Source organism: Notamacropus eugenii, chromosome 1 (genome assembly GCF_028372415.1).
Source record: "Notamacropus eugenii isolate mMacEug1 chromosome 1, mMacEug1.pri_v2, whole genome shotgun sequence".
NCBI classification, from domain to species: Eukaryota; Metazoa; Chordata; class Mammalia; order Diprotodontia; family Macropodidae; genus Notamacropus; species Notamacropus eugenii.
This window is the reverse complement of record NC_092872.1, coordinates 356,418,707-356,443,096: the sequence shown is the minus strand read 5'-3', so window position 1 is coordinate 356,443,096 and position 24,390 is coordinate 356,418,707. Positions and strand designations below refer to the sequence as shown.

At 39.3% G+C, this 24,390-nt stretch overlaps 1 protein-coding gene across 3 annotated transcripts in view; it reads right to left on the bottom strand.

Annotated features, from left to right (window-relative positions):
* The window catches only part of CCDC85C (coiled-coil domain containing 85C), a 192,298-nt gene that overhangs the window by 45,939 nt on the left and 121,969 nt on the right, over window positions 1–24,390 (bottom strand). For all 3 annotated transcript variants that reach the window (XM_072630277.1, XM_072630279.1, XM_072630278.1), the window contains exon 2: window positions 17,259–17,335. In XM_072630277.1, coding sequence (XP_072486378.1) covers window positions 17,259–17,335 — 77 coding nt within the window. The remainder of the gene's footprint in view (window positions 1–17,258; window positions 17,336–24,390) is intronic.

Sequence of the window (24,390 nt, the reverse complement as noted above, 5' to 3'; positions counted from 1 at the left end):
CCTTTGATTCTGATAGCTACTCCTTGAGAAATCACCCATTGGGAAGCAATCTCTCTAATCCAGATGTCTTAAGGATGAAGTTTTTGATGGAACCATTCATTGCCAAACATATTCTTCATGTCCCTAAGGGAATCAGGATTCTTTTAACTTGAAATCAATAAGTTACAATGGGAAAAGCACTGGTTGTGGAGTCAGAGGACATGGGTAAAAATCCTACCTCTCATACTTCTTGTGTCATGCTGGATAAGTCACTTAACTTCCATGGGCCAAATGTCCTCATGTAAAAGAGGGATTTGACAAGATAGCCTCCAAGTTCCTTTCCAACTCTATTCCATAAGGAGAAAACCTTTGCAAATCTTAAAACACTATACGTACATAAATTGTGAATTGTTAGTGTTATCTCCCCCTTCGAAGAGCCATCCAGTTATTTCTTAGAGGGATTCCACTGAGAGTGACTTCCTAACTACTTCCTTCTCAGTTCATAGCAATTAGCACCTTACTTGGAAAGTTTAGCCACGAAGTTATCCTAGATTTAGTCTTCAGTCATCCTTATGTAGCAATCAAATGGACCCAGATTTAAGAAAACAATTCTCTGAGCTACGTGAGCTATCCATTTGAAGGAGACCTCCTTGAGGGCAGAAGCCGTGTTTTGTTTTCTGTTTTTACTTTTTTGCATGCCCAAGGCTTAGTACAATGCCTAGTACACAGTAAGTACTTAAGAAATGTTTGCTAACTGTCTTTCAGATTGGGTTTATTGGGGAAGGGGAGCATCTGTGCTCTTTGATGATGCGGACTATTGTTTCACTTTCTGGTCTATTTAGCACTTTGCACTTAACTCATATTCACAAAAGTGAATTACTTAGATGGCAGCATTGACTTCCTTAAAGAACTCTGATTTTTTTTTCTTTTTAGAACATGATGCTATCAGCTTCCCTTAAACGGCTATCTTTAAATCAGCCTTCTGTCTAAGACGGCTAGTTTGAGTTGAAGCAGGCAGCCCAGCTCCCGCAAACTGGATATTCCAGGAAAAATACTAAAAATAGCAACAGACTAAATAATGATCAAGAAATCCAAGGAGAAACTACAACAACTTCATCTGGGTCAGAAATGCACAAAATGCTAGCGAGAAGCCCATGAGGAATAGAGAAGATGGCCTGCTAGAAAAGCCAGCACCACCACAGACATAGAAGATAGAAGCTTGATAGCATGACCAGAGATGAACCAGAGATATCTATCTATAGCTTGCAAGATTCTCTACTTGAAAGTAGTAAAACCAGAGGGCTCCCATGGGTCAGCTGTAGAGAAACTGAGAATCCACAGCGTGGATCTTAGAAGCTAACAGAAGTGACAAGAAGCCACTCTAGGCATAGTAGCACTCAAATGGGGTATGAAGACCAGAACAGGAACCCAGGTGGCCTAGGCTGAGACCAAGCACTTCCAAATCCTCCTTTCAGGAAGACTGATGAATAAATAGAAGACACCTACCATGATAAAATGGGCAGCTAGGTGGCTCAATGGATAGAGCACCAGGTCTGGAATCAGGAAGACCTGAGTTCAAATCCAGCCTCAGATACTCAATATCTGCATGATCCTGAGCAAGTTACTTAACCCTGTTTCCTTAGATTCTTCATCTATAAAATGAGCTGGAGAAAGAAATGAAAAATCGTTATCAGTATCTTTACCAAGAAAGCACCAAAAGGGGTCATGAAGAGTCAGAAACAACTGAACAACAACAAACTACTATAAAAAAAAATTATAAATAAAAGGTCCCCAAAATACAATCTAGAAGAAGTAACTCCATAACAACTGGAAGACAGATACTCAAAGAAAAAATTAATTTTCCATAAAAAAAGAAAAAAATTGCTGGTAAAAAAAATGAAGCAATGAATATAACAATAAAATAAAAACTCTTGAGGAAATAATTAGAAGGAGAATAAATAGCTTAGAACAGGAAATATTTTACCTTACCCAAGTAACTCAAAATTAGAATAGACTAAGTAGAAATCAATGACTCCATAGTCTAGTTAATACTAGAATAGAAAGAAAACATGGAACATTAAAGAAAATTTAAATTATCAGACTTCCTGAAAAACACGATTAAAAACAAAAAGCCTACAATAGTTCAAGAAATCATACATGAAAACTGTCCAGTCCAATGGTATATGAATAGAATGAAACATTACTGTGCAATAAGAAATGACCAAAGAAGATTTGAATAAATAAATAGACAAATAAATAAGATTTGATGCAGAGTGAAGTAAGCAGAACCAGGAGAATAACTGGTGCAAGGCCAATGACTTTATAAAGAAAAACAACTTGAAAAGACTTCAGAACTCTCATCAATACAATGGCAAATCTTGTTTCCAGAAGACACGTGATAAAGAATGTTAACCCCCAGACAGAGAGTTAATGGACTCATCACCCAGAAAGAGACATATATGTTCAGTTTAAGACACAGTGTGGATTTAATTTGCTTTACAATGCTTTTTTCTTACAAAGATTTCCCCTGCCACTATTTTTTTAATGGGAGGCAAGGAGAAAGGGAGCTAGGGATTGTGATGCCCCAAAAGGCCAATCAAACAGTTTTTTAATTGCAAAGGAGAGAATTGTAGATAAAAGTTGGGCTGCTTTGAAAGTAACATGTTGAACGTACGTAGTTTTTGAAAAGCAAGCTGTATAGAACAGAGATTCATAGTTTCATTTATAGTCCTTTTTATATTCTCCTTTTTATATAGTAATGCTTTTTTTGTAGCATTTGTTAAGTTCAAAATTAAAAAAATAAAAACAAAATAAATCAAGAGGAATATTAGAGATTTGGAAGTTGATCCATTTCAGGGCTTCAGCAAAATCTTTTTCTTTAGGACATAACCTACACACCAGATTCATTCACTTACACTGACTTTCTATTCCCTATACGAAAGACTAAAATAAAATTATTTTAAATATGCAAAATAAGGAAGGTAATTATGACAAAAAACAGCAAAAGATAAAATTATTTATTTTTTAAATTGATAAATCTGCTACAGTAAAAGAACCATTAAGACTTAAGTAAGCTTTTAAATTTGAACTAAAAAGGCAAAAATCTGCTAAGGTGCCCATGGCAATTGAGGAGATGAAGTTGCATTTCTTCACAGAGGAAAGCTTTCTGAGGTCCTTTTAAGGTGCCCTTTCTCCATTTTTATTATAAGGAAACATTCGTGGAATAACGGATAAGACTTGGTATCAGGAAAAGGGGGATTTAAATTCTCCTGCAGACACTTACCACGTGTGACTAAGTAAATTCTCAGTTTGACTTCATTCATCTGTAAAATGGGAATAATGATGAATATAGCACTTTAATTCAAAGTATAGCATTTAATAAGGCAAATGAGAAAAAATAGGCCAAGTGATTCATAAACTTTAATGAGCTATATAACTCAGTCCTTATTCCACAGGTACTATCAATGAAGAGATAATCCCATCAAAGGTCATGGATAAGTAGTAATGGTTAGTGACTCCTTCATGAGATACTGAAGCAGCCATCTGTCAACCTGACAAATAGATAAATGTGCTACCTTCTGCGAAAGTATATCCAGGAATGTGATGGAGAACCTCTCGAGTTTTACCAGACCAGACAACTGCTACCTGTTTCTGGTAATTCATGCGGGAATGAATGATGCAATCTAGAAAGCACTGTCAAAGATTATGAAAACCCTGAACAAGAAACCTGGAGACATAAGGGCTAAAAATGGTGGGGTTTTACCCCCATTACTGCCAATTTAACATCAAGGACACAGAAAAGAAAGAATGATATTACAAGTTAATAGCTGACTAAGAAGAGGGAGTCTGAGAATGAAATTCAGATTTCTGGACCATAGCTTAAAGCACCAATGTGCTCTTGGAAAGGGCAGAAACATACCTAACAAAAGAAAGAAAAATGATCTGTTTACCCAGAGTCTCGATTTAAGCTGGGTTGAAATTGAAAAAAAAGAGTAAGATGCAGAAAGTTGTCCACATAGCTAAGAAAAACCTGTTTTAATAAAGTATAGATGCTTAGATTTTCAGTTAAGATAAAAATTTGAAAGATCGAAGAGGAGCCTAGTGTTCCCACTCCAACAAAGATCTAAAAAGGATATCAATTCAAATAGTGACCAAGAAACCCAAAAAGAAACACAATGACCTACTTCAAATATCCCAGGACTATACAAAGGCAGCCCAAATCCCCAGGTCCTAGAAACTGAGTCCTGCCAAGGAAGACACCACTTGCTTGGGTAAATACACTTGAATACTGAAGCAAGACTCTGACCTCAGGGGACCCTGTAAAGCACCTACAATCCTGGAGCATCTACCTGCCAAGATAAATACAAGAATTATATGAAAACTACTACAAAGAATTCTTTCCAGACATAAAGGCAGATGATCGAAGAGATATTAATTGCTCATGGTGTGGTCAGGCCAATATCACAGAAATTACAATACTTCCTAAATGAATTTATAAAATCAATACCATTCCAATCAAACTACCAAGAAGTTATTATAAGATTGTAAAAATAATAAAATTCATGAAAGTTAAGACTCTAAAGGGAAATAGGTATAAAGGAAGTAGCAGTACCAGATGTCAAGCTATATTACAAAGCAGTAATCATCCAAACTCTTCAGTACTGGTTGAAAAATAGGAAAGTTGGGGGGCAGCTAGGTGACATAGTGGACAGACCACTGGCCTAGAGTCAGGAGGACCTGACTACTGGTCTCAGACACTTGACATTTACTAGCTGTGTGACCCTAGGCAAGTCACTTAACCCTGATTGCCTCACCAAAAAAAAAAAAATAGAAAAGTTCATCACACAGTAAAAAAAATTAGAGAAAAAGTAGATACCTTTTGCACCTAGGGATAGAAATGTTCTTCACAAAACAATAGATAAAAAGGATCAAAGGGGAAAAAATGGACAATAGTGATTATATAAAATTGAAAAGCCAAAATGCAATCAGAATTAGAAGGGAAACAATGAACAGGGGGAAATCACATTTTTCTGATAAAGGACTAATAACCATGACACATAGAGAATTGCTGTCAATATATAACAAGAACCATTCACTAAGAGGTATGGTATGCAGTCAAAGGATATAAGGTAATTCTTAATAGGAGAAAGGCAAAAATTCCAAATCACTAATAAGAAACCATCAGATTGGCAAAGATGACAAAGAAAGAAAAATAACAATTATTGGAAGGTGTATGGGAAGATAGGCACACTAACTGGTATAAGCACCATGGAAAGCACTTTGGAACTATACCAAAAGAACAACCAAACTGCCTCCACCTTGATGGAGCAACATGACTACTAGACATATCACCCAAAGAGATAAAAAGCAGAGAGAAGGAAAAGATCTCTATGTGCAAAAATATTTATACCAGTATTTTGGGGTTGTAGCAAGGAACTGGAAACAAAGTAGGTGCCCATCAGTTGGGGAACGGCTGAATAAACTGTAGGATAGTAATGTAATAGAATATTGTTGTGCTGTAACTAATGATGAAAGAGGCAGATTCAGAGAAACCTTGAAGGACACATAGGAACCAATGTACAACAAAGAAGCAGAACCAGAAGAACAATTTATACAAAGACAACCCTGTAAAGAAAAACAACTGTGGAAGACTTAATAATCATGATTAATGCAAAGACAAATCATGATTCCAATAGACTAATGATGAATCATTCTTCCCACCTCTTGGCTAGCAAATGGAAAAGAATTGGTACAGAGTGAAAAATACATTTTCAGACATAGACAATGCATGACTTTGTTTTCCTTAAGTATCCTTATTTGTTACAAGAGAGGACTTTGGTGGGGGTGTAGTTAAGGGGGAGGGAGAAAGGCTGGTTATAGTGATATCAAAAAAAGGGGAAGAAAAGAACCAAAAAAGCATCAATGAATCATTAAAAATACACAGAAGAGAGTAGAAGTTCAGAAGAGGACACACAGAAGCCGGGCGGTATTAGAGCTAACATGCTAAATTTGAAATATACACCTTAAAGAATAAACTACCTAGTGGAGAGTCAAAATTTTTTATATTCAGTCCTCTCTTTCTGTTCTTTGCATGGGAAATGGTCATTTTCAAAAAAGGTTTGTCAAATTCATAATAATAAAAAAGAACTATTTAAAAACAAAACAAGAATTCATCTAATTCATGGGCACTAACTTGGAGTGCAGTTTCCCACTGGGAGAATGCAAAGTAATTCCCTCCAAAAGCCAGGTGTCTAAGACAGCAGGAACCAAGAGTGATGGTTGTAGGAATAGGGTAGGGATGATTGTTGCCATAAGAGTATCTGGAGTAACAGCCTAGTGAGTTGCTTGTCATTTTTTTCTTTGTCTAAGAATTCTTTTGTGGTAAGTTGCTTCCAGTTTTCTTCTCTTTGCCACTGCTGAATTACTTGAATATGGGGGCTTGAATATGGGGGTTTTTATTTCTTACTGTGGTATGGAGAGACCTGCTTCTAGGAAACATCTCAACTCTGCCAGCTCAACTCCAGCAGACTCATCTTCCTGAGTCCAAATCTGGTCTAGACACTTACTAGCTGTGTGACTCTGGGTAAGCCACTTAACCCTATTTGTTGCAGTTCATCTGTAAAATGAACTGGAAAAGGAAATAGCAAACTACTCCTGTATCTTTGCCCACAAAACCCCAAATAGAGTAACGAAAAGTTAGACACAAATGAAATGTCTGAACAACACATATCTGCTTATATGTTGTAGTCCCTCAGTGGAATGAGACCTCTTTTGAAGAAAATCTTTTTAAGATTCTGTCTTTGTATCTCCAGGACCTAGCACAATACCCTTGCACATTTAGGTGCTTAATAAATGCTTGTTAGATTGGACTGAAACTGGGGGTGTTAACACTGTGAAAGAGAAGAAAATAGAAGAGAGGCAGAGGGTAGTTGTTGGATGGCACAGTATGACTCCCAAGAATCTGAAGATCTGTCATGAGAAAAAGAGATTATATTCATGTGCAGCTTTAAAACCTAGAGTAAAAACCATTTGGTCCAAATTCAAAGGAAGTACAACTTTTAGTTCAACATAGGTAATCACTGGGGCAGCTAGGTGACAAAGTGCATGGAATGCTCCTGGTTTAGAAGTCAGGAAGACTCATCTTCCTGAGTACAAATCTGGCTTCAGATACTTACTGGCTGTGTGACCCTGAGCAAATCACTTAACCCTGTTTGCCTCAGTTTCTTTATCTGTAAAATGAGCCGGAGAAGGAAATGGCAAATCATTCCAGTATCTCTGCCAAGAAAACTCCAAACGGGGTCCAGATTAGTGAGATATAACTGAAAACGACTAAATGGTGTGCATCATTGCTTTCTCATTAGTGGAGATCACCAATAAAAGACTTCTGTAAAAGACCCATATCCTGGGATGTATTGGAGATCTTTGCAACTGGACAAACAAGTCCAAGACATTGTAGAGGAGAATTTTGCTTTGAGTAGGAGGTTGATCAATCATTACGGACCCTTCCAACTCAGAGTCACTTAAGACCTGCCAAAGTGTACCACATTCTTGCTTTCTGCCTGTTTAGCAAAGTACTAGAGGAAAGGAGAACAAAGACATGTGATCTTGGTCAAATCAGTTAATTTCACTGGGCATCAATTTCCTCAACTGCAAAACAAGGAAGTTGAACAAGAAAGCCTCTAAGATGTCCTACAGCTCTAGATCTGAGGCTGAGAGACAAACACATAGATGTCTATTGAAGTACTAGAAATTAGAGCTCTTAATTGACAGTGCAGCCCGTCATGTGGAGGAGGTTTAGTGACTGGCAAGAGATTGTTAGGGTATTAGCAGAGGTATGAAATTATGTTTGTGAATATATTTAGCTAGCAGCATCATTATTCAATGAGAAAGAAAGAAAGAAAAAAAGAAAGAAGGAGAGAGAGAGAAAGGAAAGAAGGAAAGAAAGAAGGAAGGAAGGAAGGAAGAAAGGAAGGAAGGAAGGAAGGAAGGAAGGAAGGAAGGAAGGAAGGAAGGAAGGAAGGAAGGAAGGAAGGAAAAAAGGAAGGAAGAAAGGAAGGAAGGACAGACATGGGAATCTTCCTGAGGAATACTTACAGGGCAATTTGGGGATTAACCTGAGTATCCCTCCACTAAAGGCCTCTTTTGATGGCTCATTAGGGAATAAAAGAGATGATGGACTCACAAATGCTACTGTCAGGGGAACATAAGCTCTGGGAGGTCCCCCAAAGCTGCAAAGATTCTCAGTATAAGTTCACCCAACAACATAGCACATGTTCTAAGTTCAGGCAGCCACAGAAAAGAGACCTTACAATCACAGTATTGTAAATTACAATCCTAGAGCCAGAAGGAAGCTCAGAGTTTTGCTAGCACCATGACTTCATTACGCAAATAAAACAATAATTCTAACAATAGCTAGCATTGTCTAGCACTTCAAGTTTTACAAAGTGCAGCACGTATGCTATCTCATTTGAGCCTCACCAACAACCCTGTGAGGTGGGTGTTGTTATTATCCCCATTTTACAGATGGGGCACCTTGAGGTGGGAAGAGTGATTTACAGAGGGTCACCCAACTAGTAAGTGTCTGAGGCAAGATATGAACACAGATCTTTCTAACTCCAAGTTCGATGTTATTATCTTGTGTGTCACTCAGCTGCCTCTGGCAAGTTAAGTGACTTGCTCAGCATCAAATAAGTAGCAGTCATTAGTAGTAGCTATGGGATTTGAATCCAGATCCTCAGACTCTAGAGTCACTGATCTGTCATCCATGACATCTTATTTTACCTCCTATATCAGAGAACATCGCATTTCAGAGCTACAAGACTTGAAAATTGAATTCAAACTAATCAGTAACCGTTATGGACAAAGCTTTTTATAGGAAGCATTGCCTCCACAAAGAGGTACAAACTACAGGTAAAACAATGCTCCTAACATGCATGCTCAGGGCTTAAGTTTACTGGGGGGTGACAGAGGACATACAAAAATAGCTGTAATACAAAATAACACACAGGCTAAAAGAACAAATGTAATACAACAAAGTCTATTCTCAAATGGATTTATGAATGTGATTATACATGTGATGTGGCCTCCAGTGATGCAGCTTGCAACCTTTCCTCGACTACTGATCCTGTGTAACTCTTGCCCAGACCCTCCCATAATTTCTCCACAGGAGGCCATCCACCATGCCAAGGACCCACGTCTATCTCTCCTGACATCTCAAAGGTAACCTTGGGGCAAATGAGTTGTCCACCAGCAAATTGCTCCCTCTTCAATGGTTAAAATATAGCTTATTTGCAAGACTTTAAGAAGGATGATGACATATTAGAAGCAGTATCTCCTCCCAAAGCAGAGGAAGCAATGGAGGGTAAAACCAGGTTAGTGAGAGATCCACCTAAGCAAAGTCAAGAAAACAGACATAAGAAAAATGGAGAAGGTCTGCAAGGATTTTCGTAACAAATATTTTTGCCAACAAGGAGAGCAGAACCACTACACTTGGGTTATTATCATCACAGTTCTAGATGTTTTTAGCACTTAATAAAACCAAGTGGAAAAAAGAAGATGGACAGACCAGGTGCTTATAGAGGAGATCAGATAGGGAGTGGTAAAAATAACAAAAGGGTAGGGGGCAAAAAAACTCTTGATCTTATGAATTTCATAAAAAGAAAACCAAGAGAGCATCAACAACTTCCAACTTACGAAATGAAGTTTAATAGGAATTATGTAAAGGCTTGCACAAGGGAGTCCTTATGGCTAGACAACATTTCAATTGAAAATGAGCTGTGGATTTGGCTTACAAGTTCACTCCAATGAAAAGTATAAGATGGCAGTCAAAGAAAGGAAGCTAATGAAGACCTTCACTTATATTAATGTAAGCACATTATCCAGAACGTAATGATAGTACCACTGAACTGTTTGCCTCAGTTTCCTCACCTGAAAAATGAGCCGGAGAAGGAAATGTTAGAGTTTAGCTTGATTTTGGGTAAGCAGCATTTGGCTGACTTGTCTAGGCTATACCTATACCTGTCTACCATTTAAGATTATTTGAGAGGGATAGGAAGAGAAGAAAAATTGGCCTACAAGCAAAGTCAAGTAACTTAACCCACTGATAGGTCAGAGACTTATCTTTAATGTGCCCCAGACACTTACTAGCTGTGTGATCCTGGGCAAGAACTAAAACCCACTGAACCAAAAGAGATGGGACAGTTCCCCAAGAGGAGACTGATCACTTGTCAGGAATGTTGCACGAGGAATTTCTGGTTAGATTGGAGTTAGATTCAATGACTTCTAACTCAGAGGTTTTATGATCTTAGGTAAATAAAATAAGTATAAGTGAGTGAAACTCGAGGGGAAAGATCATGACCAAGTGGAGTGTTCAGGGAATGTTCTATAGAGGAGGTTATAATGAGCAGAACTTTAAAAAATGGCTAAGATTTGAACCGACAAAGAGGTGGAGGGAGGACAATGGAGACACAGAAAACAACATGAACAAAATGTCACCTGTGTATAGAGAATGACAAGTGCAGGAATAGCAGAGACTTTTAGAAGGAGGTTAGTATAAGGCTAGAAAAGTAAGGCAGTGCCACCTTATGAAGGACAATCCATCAATGTCAGACCAAAAAAAAAAAGCCTGTATTATACAGGCAATAAAGGATATTGACCACAAAGTCATAAAACAGAGGACAGTCAAGCTAGAAGCCACTTTATAATCACAGAAGATAAAATTTCAGGGCTGAAGGGAGTTTTGGAATTGTAGAAGAGTTAACAACATCAGACCTTGATCAGAGATTATAGGATCCCAGATTTAAAACTGGAAAGCTCCTTAGAGCTCTTCTTTTCCCAATCCCTTATTTTACAGATGAGGAAACTGAGGCCCAGGGAAATTTAGTAACTTGCCCGTGGTCACACAAAAACTGGCTTCCACAACAAAGTACCAGCGAAATCAGTCAAATGTTGGCCAATTTGAAACCCTATGCGGTAGTAATTTAGGGGCCTGTTAGCCCTAACCTGTCTTTTTAAAGCACAAGAAATAGACTGGAGCATTTGAAGTGACTTGCTCATGTAAGGTCAGATAGCAAACAGAATCAGAACCAGGACATGAACCTAGATCCTCTGACTCCATGACTCTTCATTTAACCTGCCTCTTAACAACCTCCCCTCCCTTCCCTCCTCCCCTATCACAGGTCAAACTGAGGAATTAACTTTTTAATCAAGGGAAAGTGAAAGGGACAAGTAGGTGGCACAGTGGATAGAACACCAGACCCTAGAGTCAGGAGGGTCTGAGTTCAAACCCAGCCTTAGAAACTTGACATTTACTAGTCATGTGACCCTGGGCAAGTCAACCCCAATTGCTTCACACATACCCCCCACTAAAAGGAAAAGAAAAAGAAAAATGAGAGGAAATAAGAAAAATTATTCTCTGAAATACCTTAAGGGTGGATAGGATGTGGAATTTTTGGTAGGGAAATTGAAAGCAATTCTTCCATGAGGGCTTTTTTTCTCAGTGTGGCCTCTATTTAACACCAAAATAGTTTTAATTAAAAATACACTGGGGTGTTCACAGCCTAAATTACTGTATTGCCTTTTGTATTGTCTCTCTCATCTCTGCCTAAAAATTTCATCAACACAGCTGCTTCCTCCAAGTGATTCATCCCGAGACCCTATACATGTTATTTTTCCGTCGAATTTTCTATGCCATTCCCCCTGGGGAGACTGTAATTGATATTGGAGTCCACATTTCGGTTATTCACTCCAGCTGACTCCCCTGCTGGGCTAATAAATGAAATAGCTATTGTACCCCAAAAGCACAGCTTACAAAAGAGCAAGAGTTGTTTGTAATTTTCTCTCAAAATAAGAGAGAGGGCACACAGCCTGGCTCAGGGAATGGATGCAGCATTGAAGGCCAACTGATGGGGAGGAGAGGCAAGGAGATCCTTGCCATGAGGCAGCTGCTTCTGGCTCCCTTCACCTAGTTTAGAATAATGTCAGAGGTGGAAGGTTCCAGGACATCATAGAACACAGCCTGAGGGAACTGAGTTTGGAATCTCAGAGCATGGAATGTCAGAGAGGGGAGGGATCTTATAAAGAACCACTCATTTGTTCAGCCAACAAATATTTATTCAGCCCCTACTGTGTACAGATAATGATGTCAGGTTCTAAGGGAGATACAAAACCTGGTTAAGAATTAGTCCCTGCCAATACAGCTTCTAGGACTGTATCCCAAAGAGACCATAGAAAGTGGCGAAAGGACCCACGTGTGCAAAAATATTTATAGCAGTTCTCTTTGTGGTGGCCAAGAACTGGAAATCAAAGGGATGCCCATCAATTGGGGAATGGCTGAACAAGTTGTGGTATGTGAATATAATGGAATACTATTGTGCTATAAGGAATGATGAACAAGCAGACTTCAGAAAAACCTGAAAAGACTTACACGAACATTGTTCACAGAAATAGCCACAGTCTGTAATGACTGATTTGGATGGACTCAGTCCATCTCGGCAAAGCAAGGACCTAAAAGATTTCCAAAGGACTCATGATAGAAAATGCTATCCACATCCAGAGAAAGAACCATGGAGTCTCAATGCAGAGCAAAGCATACGGTTTTCTTTTTTATTTTGTTTTGTTTTTTTCTTTCTCATGGCTTCTCCCATTCATTATAATTCTTCTATACAATATGACTAATGTGAGAGCATGTTTAATAGGAATGCCTGTATAGAACCTATATCAGATTGCATGCTGTCTTGGGGAGGGAGGGAGAACATTCAAAACTTATGGAAGTGAATGTTGCAAACTAAAAATAAATAAACTAACTAAAAAAAAATTAGTCTCCGCCTCCAGGGAGCTTGTAAGTTAGCAGTTTATATTATAGTCAAGACCAGGCCTGCACAACCTGTGGCACTCCAAAGGATTTCAGAGAGCCCGGGGAAAAAATGTAGAAGAAAACATCCTCCATATTTTTCAGGGCCACTGAAATCCTTTGGCATCTAGAAAGATGGATTGACAAGGGCTGGAAAGAAGCTCAGAATCTCAGAATCGAAAAGTGAAAGGACAGAATGAGAAGGGACCTAGAGGCCATCCAGTTCAGACTGTCATTTTACAATCAATCTCTTAACAAGCATTTAGTAAACAACTTATCGTGTGAGGAACTAAGCTAAGAAAAAACAATTTTTTAAATATTTCCTTCCCTTAATAGTCTAATAGTAGAAATAAGATATAAGTAAAAGTGAATATACAAAAAAATTCATTAATACAACAAACATTTATTAAGCACCTGCTATGTACTTAACACTGCTCTTCTTGCCCTGAAGGAGCTCTCAATCTAATAGGGAACACGATACTGCACAAATGATATAAGGTTGGATTCAAAAAGGGCAAAGGAAAGATTCAGAAAGGCTATTCTAAGAAAATCTCAAGAGGAAGAAATTATTTGGGGGCCAGGAAGAAGACAGAAAAGTTTCATGGAAGTGGCAGCACCTGGGCCTTGAAATGAAAGGATTTCGACAGGCAGAGAAAAAAGAGAAAACTGGTCCTCAACACATAAATGGTGACAGATACCCATCTATGTATACAGCAAATAAATAGGAAGGTAGTCATCATGGTTTTAGGCTTAGGGAGTTTGATAAATTGTCTAGCTCCATTCTGTAGCTCCACCTAAAGGGTATTAAGCTCTCTCCTGGATTTGCCCCTCTGCTCCTTCCAGAATCATTCCAGTTTATCAAACAAGAAATTCCATGCACTTGGCTCTGGGCATTGCCTCTGGTTGTACCGCAAGCCTGGAATGCTTTCCATCCTCCACACTGACTACTGACCTTCCTTTAAGTCTCAACTAAACTCCAATCTTCTACAGAAAGCCTTTCCCAACCTTCTAAATTCCTGTGCCTTCTCTGTAATTATTTTCTATTTATCCAGGACATAGCTCACTTTAGGCATATGTGTTTGCATGGTCACTCCCCCATTACACTGTAAGCTCTCTGAGGCCCTGACTTCTTTTAAATTCCAACTAAAATCCCACCTCCAATAGGAAGCCTTCGCCAACCCCTTTCATTCCTTTCTCTCAGTTAATTATTTCATTTTTATTTAATTATCTTTAATTAATTTATTATATATAATATATAATAAACATTTTTATTTATTATATAAATATATATATACAATAGTTAATTATTTTCTCTTTATTCCATGGCTTTTCTGTTTCCATGCTCTCTCCCTGAAGACAGGGATTGTCACTAGCCTCTTTTTGCATCTCCAGCACTTAGCACAGTGCCTAGCACATAGTAGGTTCTTCATGTTTATTGACTGATTAACAACACACAGTTACACCTCACTTGAAGTTTAAAAAAAAAGCCATTTCCCTCAAATTACATGAACTGATGCAAAGTGAACTGAGCAGAACCAGGAGATCACCGTACACAGTAACAACAATATTGTACAACGATCCGCTGTGAATGACTTAGCTGTTGTCAGCAATACAGTGATCCAAGACAGTCCCTAAAGGACTTATGATGAAAAATGCTCTCCACCTCCAGAGAAAGAACTGATGGAGTCTGAATGCAGATCAAAGCATATTACTTTAGCTTTCTTTATTTTTTCTTTTCGGTCTGTATTCTCTTTTGCAACATGGCTAATATGGAAATAAGATTTTCATGACTGCACATGTATAATCTATGGCAAAGTGCTTGCCTTTTCAATGAAGAAGAAATTTGGAACTCAAAAAATTATGAAAAACAAAAACAAATGCTAAAAGTGGTTTTTACATGTGAGAAAAAAAGTATTCTTTAAAAACAAAAACATTTCCCTCAGAACTCTGAGAAGCAGATAGTAGAAGGCCTTGAGCTAGGATCCCCAAAACCTGGGTTCATAGGATTATAGCTCTAGAGCCAATAAGGTTCTCATAGATCATCTAGTCTCACTTACTCATTTTACAGATGAAGAAACTGAGGTCTAGAGAGAGGTTCACTGACTTGCCCAAGGTCACATAGATAATGATGAAGACAGGATATGAACCCCAGTTCTCTGACTCCAGTGTATCACACTGGGTCTACCCATTACAAGTTTATGAATGTGGGTAAGCAACATATCCTGTATGGGCATCAAATATCTCATTTATAAGTATGGAATACTTAGTATATATGTGTGTGCACATATACACATATTTAAGTATATAATGTAAGTATTCTATACATGTATTACCTACATCACAAGGCTGCTAGGAGAAGAGTGAATTGTGTTCACCCCAGTTTGGCTCAGATCCTAGCTCAGATTCCACTTTCTTCAGAAAAGTTCTTCTGACCTAGACCTGATCAGTCTAAAGTAACTTCCCTTTTCAGAGCTCGCAAATGATTTCCGATGCCACCTAGGGCAAACCAGGCCTCAAAAGAAATCTATTATGTAACATTCTCAGCATGAGGTCATCCACCCTCTACCTGAAAAACTTCAATAAGAGAGAACTTGGTTCTTCATGAAGAAGCCCATGTCATTTGGGGGCAACTCTGTTAGGAACTTCTTCCTTATTTGCACCAAAAATCTGCCTCTTGATGATTTCCATGGGCTAATCCTCATCTATGTGACTAGTTGTCTTCATTTCTATATCTCCAGAGCCTAATCCATGCTTTTGCATCCAGCAGGCCCTCGATAAATTTTTGAATTCATTATTTTCCTCTGTTCCTGGGGCCCATCTATGCCATCCAATGCGTCTCTTCTCCCCACTCTATGCCACCCTCTGTGATCAGTACTTTCCCACACTAAGCCAGTATTCCAAACAGGTCAACTTCCTCACTGTCTTATGGACATACCACAAGAAATTCATTCTCTTTGCCACTGTTCCAATTGCCTGGAACAGAAGAGGCCACCATACTAATTCTTAGGCCTAGTCAGTCAGGTTCACTCATCCTTCAAAGCTCAGGTGACCTCTCCTCTATAATGACTTCTCTGAATTGCATGGGTAAAAATATTCTCTCCATCCCATTTTCTTAGATTAATCTTGTCTGGATCTCTCCTTTGTTCTACTTTGTATCATGATTGTCTGTGTGTAGGCTGTATCCCTCCTATCACACAGAAAGCTCTTTGAGGAAGCTCAGATCATTTGTCATCCATATGACCTCAGTACCAGGTGCAGTATTTTGCACACAGATACCTAGTAAGTTGACTGAATTGAATGCTTCCTCTATGAAGCCCTCCCTGACTAAAGCAATTTGCTTAGGTACAGTCCCTTCTCTGCATCTCACCATCTGCACCCTTCATTTCATCATTTTAATAATGAGCAAAAAAGAATACCCTCCAAGAGCTTATGTCCTAATCGGGAAAGATAAAAGGAAGCTAAAAGGGGAATGGGGGGATCTGAGAGATTGGAAGAGTGTAGAGGTACATGAAGGTGAAAGAAGTTCATAGGATCAGGAGTAGAGCCCAGACAGAAATAAAGGAGTGAACATAGCTGATCTGGACACTTTTCCATAAAATGGAAGTTCCAGGAGGAACTAACCAATCAGAGGAAGAAGCCCCAAGGACAGAGTGACCTTCCAGAGTGAGGAGGTTGCTGGGTCATAGTGGAGAAAGAAGTCTGGAAAGTCAGGGGCAGGGTCCAGGGGGAAATCTCTGAACATCAGAGCTAGAAAGCTGAATTTAAAGATCTCAAAGAGAAAGAAAAAACAGAAATAAACACAAAGAAAGAGAGAGAAGGCAAGAGAGACAGAAAGACAAAGAGAACATAAAGGCAAAAATCTGGCTCTGTCCTCTTAAAACTGGTGGAACCATTAATTAAAATGCTTTGATTCTAAATATGCTACTTCCTCCTCAGGATTCCTTTTCACACCTCCAGTTCCTGCACTGGGACTCTAGACAGAAAGCCTTAGGACTTAGCTCTTGTTCAATTTTGCTGCCTAATACCCTGGGTGACCTTTCTTTGTATCCCTAGCACTTAGTACAGTGTCCGCACACAATAGAGACACAGTAGGCATTTAATAAATATTTACTGATTTATTGACTGACCTTGGACAGGTTACGTTATATTCAGTGTCCTTTTCACTACAAATGAGGGTATACCTTCCATGCCTCATTCTTGTGAAGATTAAATCAGATTTTTCTTTGCAAAGTATATAGCAGCAGCGTGAAAATAGATGTTGCCTTTCTCTTTCACCTCCAAGCAAGGGTGGTAATCATGGGTAGAATTGCTTGGTGATAAAGGGAGGGAGGGAGGATAGGAAGAAAGTAAGGAAGAAGGGAAGGAGGGATGAAAGAAAAGAAGAGGGAAGCAGGGAGTAGCATGGATGAATGGACAGCTCCAGTCATACCTGAGAGAGAAGCTTATTGTCATCTTCCAGCAGTTTCACCTTTGTTTCCAACTGTCTGATGTAATTGCAAGAGGAGTCTTGAAAGACAAAAAGAGAGAAAGGGAGAAAACATGTTAACCTTTGACAAATCAACTGCTGTCCCAACCATAGAGAATTTCCACAAAGTCTAACTGAGGTAGGAATGGAAGAACTGAGAGAACTGATTCTGGCTCTGAACAATGTTAGGCTTGCGACTGTAGCCTTTCTAGGTATTTATAACTCCATTTGTCAAATGAGGATTATTTGCCCTTCCCCCCTCACAGGCATATTCTAATGAAATGAAAGGATGATTTTTAAAGTAGGTTATTTTTAAGCCCAAATTGAGAGAATATTGTTTTTACTGCCTGACTCACTGACAAAGGCTCCCAGCTTCCTCAAAGGCATGAAAGCCTATAGAATAACAGAAAGAGCCCTAGACTGAGAGGCAGAAGATATGAAGTATAGTTCCAACCCTATCTGTTCATTGCTATGTTACTTGTGACAAATCATTTCACTTTTATCCCTCAGCTTCCAAAAGGTTAGACAAGAGAGCTGATCTCTGAAGGCTCTTTACACTCTGACATATGAGTCTAAGGTCTATGATTCTAAAACCTGATCTAGCTCTGGCATTCCGTACCTCTAACCCTCCTCCCACTTCAAGTTCTGATATTCTCTGACATTCACACCTCTCCTGCCTATGGCGTTCTATGATTTGTGATTCTAAGGTTCCTCCTAGCTCTGGTAATGGATTTCCTACTGTTATATGACCTCTCTCAACTCTAGCATTCTGTGATCTAAAATTCTAAGGCACCCTCCAGGTCTGACATTCTGTGAATCAATGATTCTCAGATCCATGATCCAAGGCTAAAAAAAAGACACGTATGCAAAGGAAAATTAAATCTATTCCCCATCAGACAGACACGAGTTTTTGAAGACTTCAAGTACTTTTTGCAATACAATTCACAATTTTAAATATTAAATATTCACCTCCCATGTCCCATCCCATTGCTTTGTCTATCTCCTCAATTTGGACCTGGTGAGCTAGGTGTAACGTCTGCTGTATAACATCAATGTTGGGAAATTCCAAGAGATAAAAAAATGTTGGGGCGGAGGGAGTGCAGTTAGGGGGTATGAAACAGAGAGGTAGAGTAGGGGAGAAATGAATCCTTGGAAATGTCTTTCAAGGAGGAGTAACAGAGGAAGATGGGAGAAGGAAGAGAAAGGAAGAAGAGAGAGAAATGAAGATAAGGAGGGAGAGAGGGAGAAAAAAGGGAGAGAGAATAATTAGGCTAGAAGGCAGAAAGGGAATATTCAGAACTTGAAGAGACCATCACAAACACATGTAACATTAAAACTAGAAAAGGTCTTAGAGCCCATCTAATCTGACCTCTTTACTGAGGATGAGGAGAAAGAGGAATGAGGAAGGAGGAGAGGAACAGAGGAAGAAGGAAGAATGAGTAAAAAGGGAAGTGTCTCTCCTAAGGATGCAGGTGAATTTCAGATAATTGGTTCCCAACTTTCTTCTCACACATTCCCCATTATCAGGGACTACAAAGAAGGGCCAGATTATTATGCTAGCTCCCCTAGGAACTTGGGAAAACATTGAGGCTTGGCTTTGGACCATTCCTATGGAAAACTGGAAGATACCAGAAAATAAAAACACACAAACAAAAAAAAGATACCATTCTTGCACAACTGATATATACCTAATGCTCATGAGAAAACAGCTCAAATTTCTATAATGCTCACTTCCACAAGAAGAGCTGTGAGGCATAAAGAGAAAGGATGAATGGCCCAATTATAGAGAAGAGGAAAAAGACTCAGAGAGACTAATCAACTTGTCCATGATCATTCTGCTGAAAAAATGTCACAGGTAGAATTTGAACGCAGTTCTTTCTGGTACTAAGTATGGTGGACTACACTATGACACTTTCCAAGGAAACTTTAGGAAAGGAAGGGGCCTAAGAGACCACTTAATCCAACTCTCTCCTTTTATGCAGCTAAGTGATGCAGTGGATAGAGCACCAGTGCAGAAGTCAGGAGGACCTGAGTTCAAATCTCACCTCAGACACTTGACACTCACTAGCTGTGTGACCTTGGGCAAGTCACTTAACCCCAATTGCCTCATCCTGGGTCATCTCCAGTTGTCCTGATGAATATCTGATCACTGGATTCAGATGGCTCTGGAGGAGAAGGGAGGCTGGTGACCTGCACAGCCCTCCCTCACTCAAAATAAAGTCAAGTGCAAGTCATGTCATTATTTGTCTGATGGCATGGTCTTCTTCAGCAGCGAAGGATGAATACACACACTTCCTTTTATAAAGCTCAGAAAAGGAAAGGGACCTGTCCAAGTTCAGGGCAGATCAAAGCATTTTAGAGTTGGAAGGTACCCCAGAGGTCATCTCTTCTAATCCCTGAATTTTACAGAGGTGGAAACTGAGATGCCGAAAAGTAAAGCAATTTATCCAAGGCCAGAGATCTTTAATTTAAAGCTCTGTAAAACTCTGCTGTTTGCTGCTTCTGTAATCCTGGAGGCTACAGAAGCAGAAAACAGCGGAGTCAAAGATCAATCCCAGGTCCTCCGGCTGCAAATCTAGCATTCAAATTTATCTATGTTCTCTAACTAGAAAGAAGAAAGACATAAAACAAAACACGTAGCACATATTTTTGCCTTTTTTTTTTTTTAAAGGAGATAACATAGCACAGTAAAAGAACCAAGGAAAAGGACTTAGAGAGCTGGGTGTGGGTCTTTATCCTGACCCTAATGCATCGTACACCTCAGGCAATTCCTTCTCCTTAGCTTTAGTTTCCTCATTGGTAAAATGAGGGGCTTGGTCCTAGATGATTGGCCCAGTGCTCTCTGACAGTCCATGATTTTATGCAGTCCTTGGGGAGTGATGGAGTGTGGAGGAGGGAAATGGGACTGGGGGAGGGGAGGAAGATGGAAGGGAAAGAAGTGGGCCAAATGGGTAGCCTAGCAACTAAGTGTCCCAATGCGAACGACTGAGAATCTGCAACTTCACACAAACAGCTGACAAATCTCTGCTGGGTTTTCCCTTATCAGAAACCACATTCTCAGAATAGTTCCTTTTTGCCTTTGTGACCTTCATGTTATCAGTTCTTTACTTTTTTTTTTTTTTTTAAGCTGGATGAGGCACCTTTCCAAAAGCTTACTTATCCTCCCCACCCATCCCTGCCCAGGGCAGCCCCACTAGACTCCACACAACTAGTTGGGAGGAATGTGAATGACTCACAAATCTACTCCTAGGCAAAGTTGGGGAATTAAATAAACAGGCCTCTCTCTTCCCTGACACCATATTCCTCTGGCCTCACCCTTGAGGAATGTGGCTGAGGAAGATTTTTCTTTCTCAGACACAATTTGGACAGATGCATTTAAGTATTACCCCTAGAAAGCATAACCTTTCCAGGTACTCCAGCAACCACAAAGCCCTTAAAAATGGAGACTGTACTACGCCCCATCCCATCTCCTTTACAGTCTCAGTTTTAATCATTCAAGCTCCCACCAGTGCTCTGCTCAAGTGCCATTTCTTTTAAATGCCTTTTCCACGCCCCCCTCTCCCAGTGGTTAATGCACCAGGCCCATTACAATCTATTTTATATTTCTGTGTTAGAGCCTGCCCATAAGAGATGATCATTGAATTTTCAATGTGAGCATTATTGTTTTGTTGATTGTCTAGATGCAAGTGATGGAGGAAATATTAATGCCAATTAAATTTAAAAGTGTGTCCTGGGAACATTTTTTTCTTTAGTGTTGGTTGTTAAACATTTACCAATATACCATTGAATATCTTTTATATATTCATCTTTTAGTATGTCATATTCCCTAGTAAAAAATTTTTTTTGAGGGCAGAGATTTTCTCACTTTTCCATTTTTATCCTCCCATACATACACAGCACAGGGCTTGGCAGAAAGGAGATACTTAATTCATACTTATGGATCAATTAACTAACTTAACTCATTGTGTGATCTCATTGGGCCTCAGCTTCCTTATCCATAAAATGCAATTAATAATCCTTGATTTGTTTTTGAAGAATTAAGACAGAAATTGGATCTTGGAATAGTCAATGAAGAGACTATAGAGGTCACTAAGTAAAGCACACTCCTGGTTTAAATGTGATAAAACTTTCTGCTTATAACTATTCTTCTTCTTTACTCTTCGTGTCAAAATCATCATTTACTCACTCTCTCATATACTCAAAGCTGGTATGGTCTTTTACTTTTTCTTCTCTTATCTTTCATAGGGATAGGGATTTGGGCTGGATCTGTGAGGCAGCTAGTGGTGCAGTGGTTAGTGCACTGGGTCTGGAGTCAGAAAGAGCACAGGCAATAACTAGCCGTGTGACCCCAAATGCTGATTTCCTTTCTCTTCCCTTTATCATCATAGCAAAGTTCCAAAGGAGAAAATTCCCTCTGCCAAGTCTGGTCAGCAACTAAAGGGCCTTAGAGCACTGAACGTTAAAGGTGCCCAACGACAGGAAACGTATGTGGCAGAGGCATCACTTGAATCCAGGTCTGTTAGCTGTAGTGCACTGCCCCTCAGCCAGTTATTTGCTTTTTGGTTTTTTGGATTTCTTTTTTTTGGTATTCAGTCATTTTTGACTCTTCATGACTCCATTTGGGGTCTTCTTGGCAAAGATACTGGAGCAGCTTGCCATTTCAAGCCCATTTTGCAGATGAGGAAACTGAGGCAAGCAGGATTAAATGACTTGCTTAGAGTTACAGAGCTAGTAGGTATCGGAGGTCAGATGGGAACTCAGGCCTTCCTGACTCTAGGATCAGTGCTCTATCCACTGTCCTCCTATCTGCCCCCTACCTCAATCAGTTACTGAAATCCTATTTACATTTCATGTCTTGGATCTATTTCCTTCTCTCTTTTCCCCATTCTGGTAAAGGCCTTTATTATCAACTACTTTGACTTAACAGTCAACAGCCCCTTCTTTCCTTTATTCTCTCTTTCATCCATACTACCTTTCAATACCAAACTAATATTCTTTATTTATAAATCTGCTCAAAACCCTTCAACATCTCTTTGCTGGCATTCAATGCCCCCCGCAGTCCAACAGCTTTATTCAACCTGTTTCTAATAAAAGTGACAAGTCACTACCTCCAGTGCTTGCCTGACCTTGGTCTTGGGGCTCATTCTTCAACTGCCTTCACTCCACAACAACACACTTACCTTCAAGTAAGGTAAGACTTACGTACTATCTCCACTAGCAAACCCTGATTTTTCTTACTCCTCTTGGTTTGTATATCTTTACAACATTACAGATAGTTAGATATGTATCTAATAGTCCTACTAAACTAATAAACTCCAAGAGGGCAAGAAGTATGTCTCATCTAAAGTTTATACGTTTCTCTATACACACGTACACACACCATTCAGACAGGAATAAGCAGATCCCCTTAAAAGCTGAGATCAGACTTTCCTTTCCCTGTTACTAAAAGACAAGTAGCTGCCTTATCTAACTGAGATGTGAGCTCAAGAACAAGACGTCCTGAGGAAGCAGGATGACCATTTGGATAAATCACTTCTGTGAGCTATGAGAATTGTGTCCGCTGTTCAAGAAAAGATGCTGACAGCACTAAACCCAATTAGTTTTTCTAAATTGCCAGTTCTCTTCTGTGGCCCACAAGGAAAGATGACTGCCCATTAGACACTGGTTCAGTCTTTCATGAGGATTGCTTAGACTGACTGGATGATCAGTTAAATTCCCTATTTTCTCTCCTCTAGTTCCCTTTGAAATCAGATACATATTATAAATATGAGGTCTCTGACAGGTTTATGGTCAACTCTCAGGTTGGTGGCCAGAAGAACCTAGGTCTCAGATAGCTGAACAAATGCCTCAGAAAACATACTGGGAGCTTGTTTGAGGCAATGACTCATTTTAGCTTTTGTCTGAGGATCTCAGAGGAATCAAGATTTCAGGTAACACAGGGCAGTGGATAGAAGTGTGCTGGGCTTAAGTAGACTGAAGCATATCGTCAGTAATTACCTGCACAATCAATCAATATTAATTAATAACAATTAGTTAATAATCAATAATTGATTAATCAATAAAGCTTAATTAAGAGCCTACTCTGTGCCAGAAAAAATCAAAAGGTGGGGAACTAGGAGTGTAGAATATTGTATGTAACATCAGGAATGGCCAATGTGTTGGTTAATTCTGCTGAAATTCTTTTCTTTGTTTCTCATTCTTTGTTTGTAGTAGGTGAGATGGGAGGAATATATTCAGAAGTAAAGATTATTTTAAAGCAGAAGATATCAATAGAGATACAATTCTTCTAAGGGGTACTAATGACATTACTAAGAAGATATAAGACTGCAAAAGGAGACAAGGCTAGTCATAGAGCCTGATAACAAGAGTCAGAGCTTGTAAACATTATCTAGTCTCCAGAGCATTTGGGTACATTTTCTATGTAGGGGAAGTGAGGTGGTACAGTGCATAGAGCACTGGGCCTGGAGCCAGGATGACCTGAAATAAAATCCAGCCTAGTGATGTAACCCTGGGCAAGTCTCTTAACCATTATCTGCCTCAGTTTCCTCATCTGTAAAATGTGAATAATAAGAGCACCTCTTCTTCCTCCTTCTCTCAAAAGACACGAACAAGAGTTGCAAAAGATGAAAAGCTAAGGACAAATTGGGATCTGTATCAGTGGAGGGCACACAGTATCAATGAGATTATACATCCAAAGTATCAAAACGCCAAGACCCCATCAATGAAAAGATGAAAACCCAGAATTTTAATTTTCCAAAGAGTTACTGCTCCCTGGGGGCTTCCTTATTGCTTAGTAAAAGACACTTATTATCTCAGTGGTTTCCACATCACTACACAATGCAGCCTCTTAAAAGTGGGTATCACGACCCTGTTACACCCATGTGCAGGTATATTTTCCTGTTGGTTCCTTTAGCCATGGCACATCAGGTGTCCTGACCCCAAGTCTGACATTCTTTCAGCCACCAGCCTGCACTAAAGGAGATTCTCTTCAATAACAGTGACATGTTCTTTTCACACATGGCCACTCTAGAAAGAAGCAGCTAGGTGGTGCAGTGGATAAACTGCTATACCTAGAGTGAGGAAAACTTATGATTTG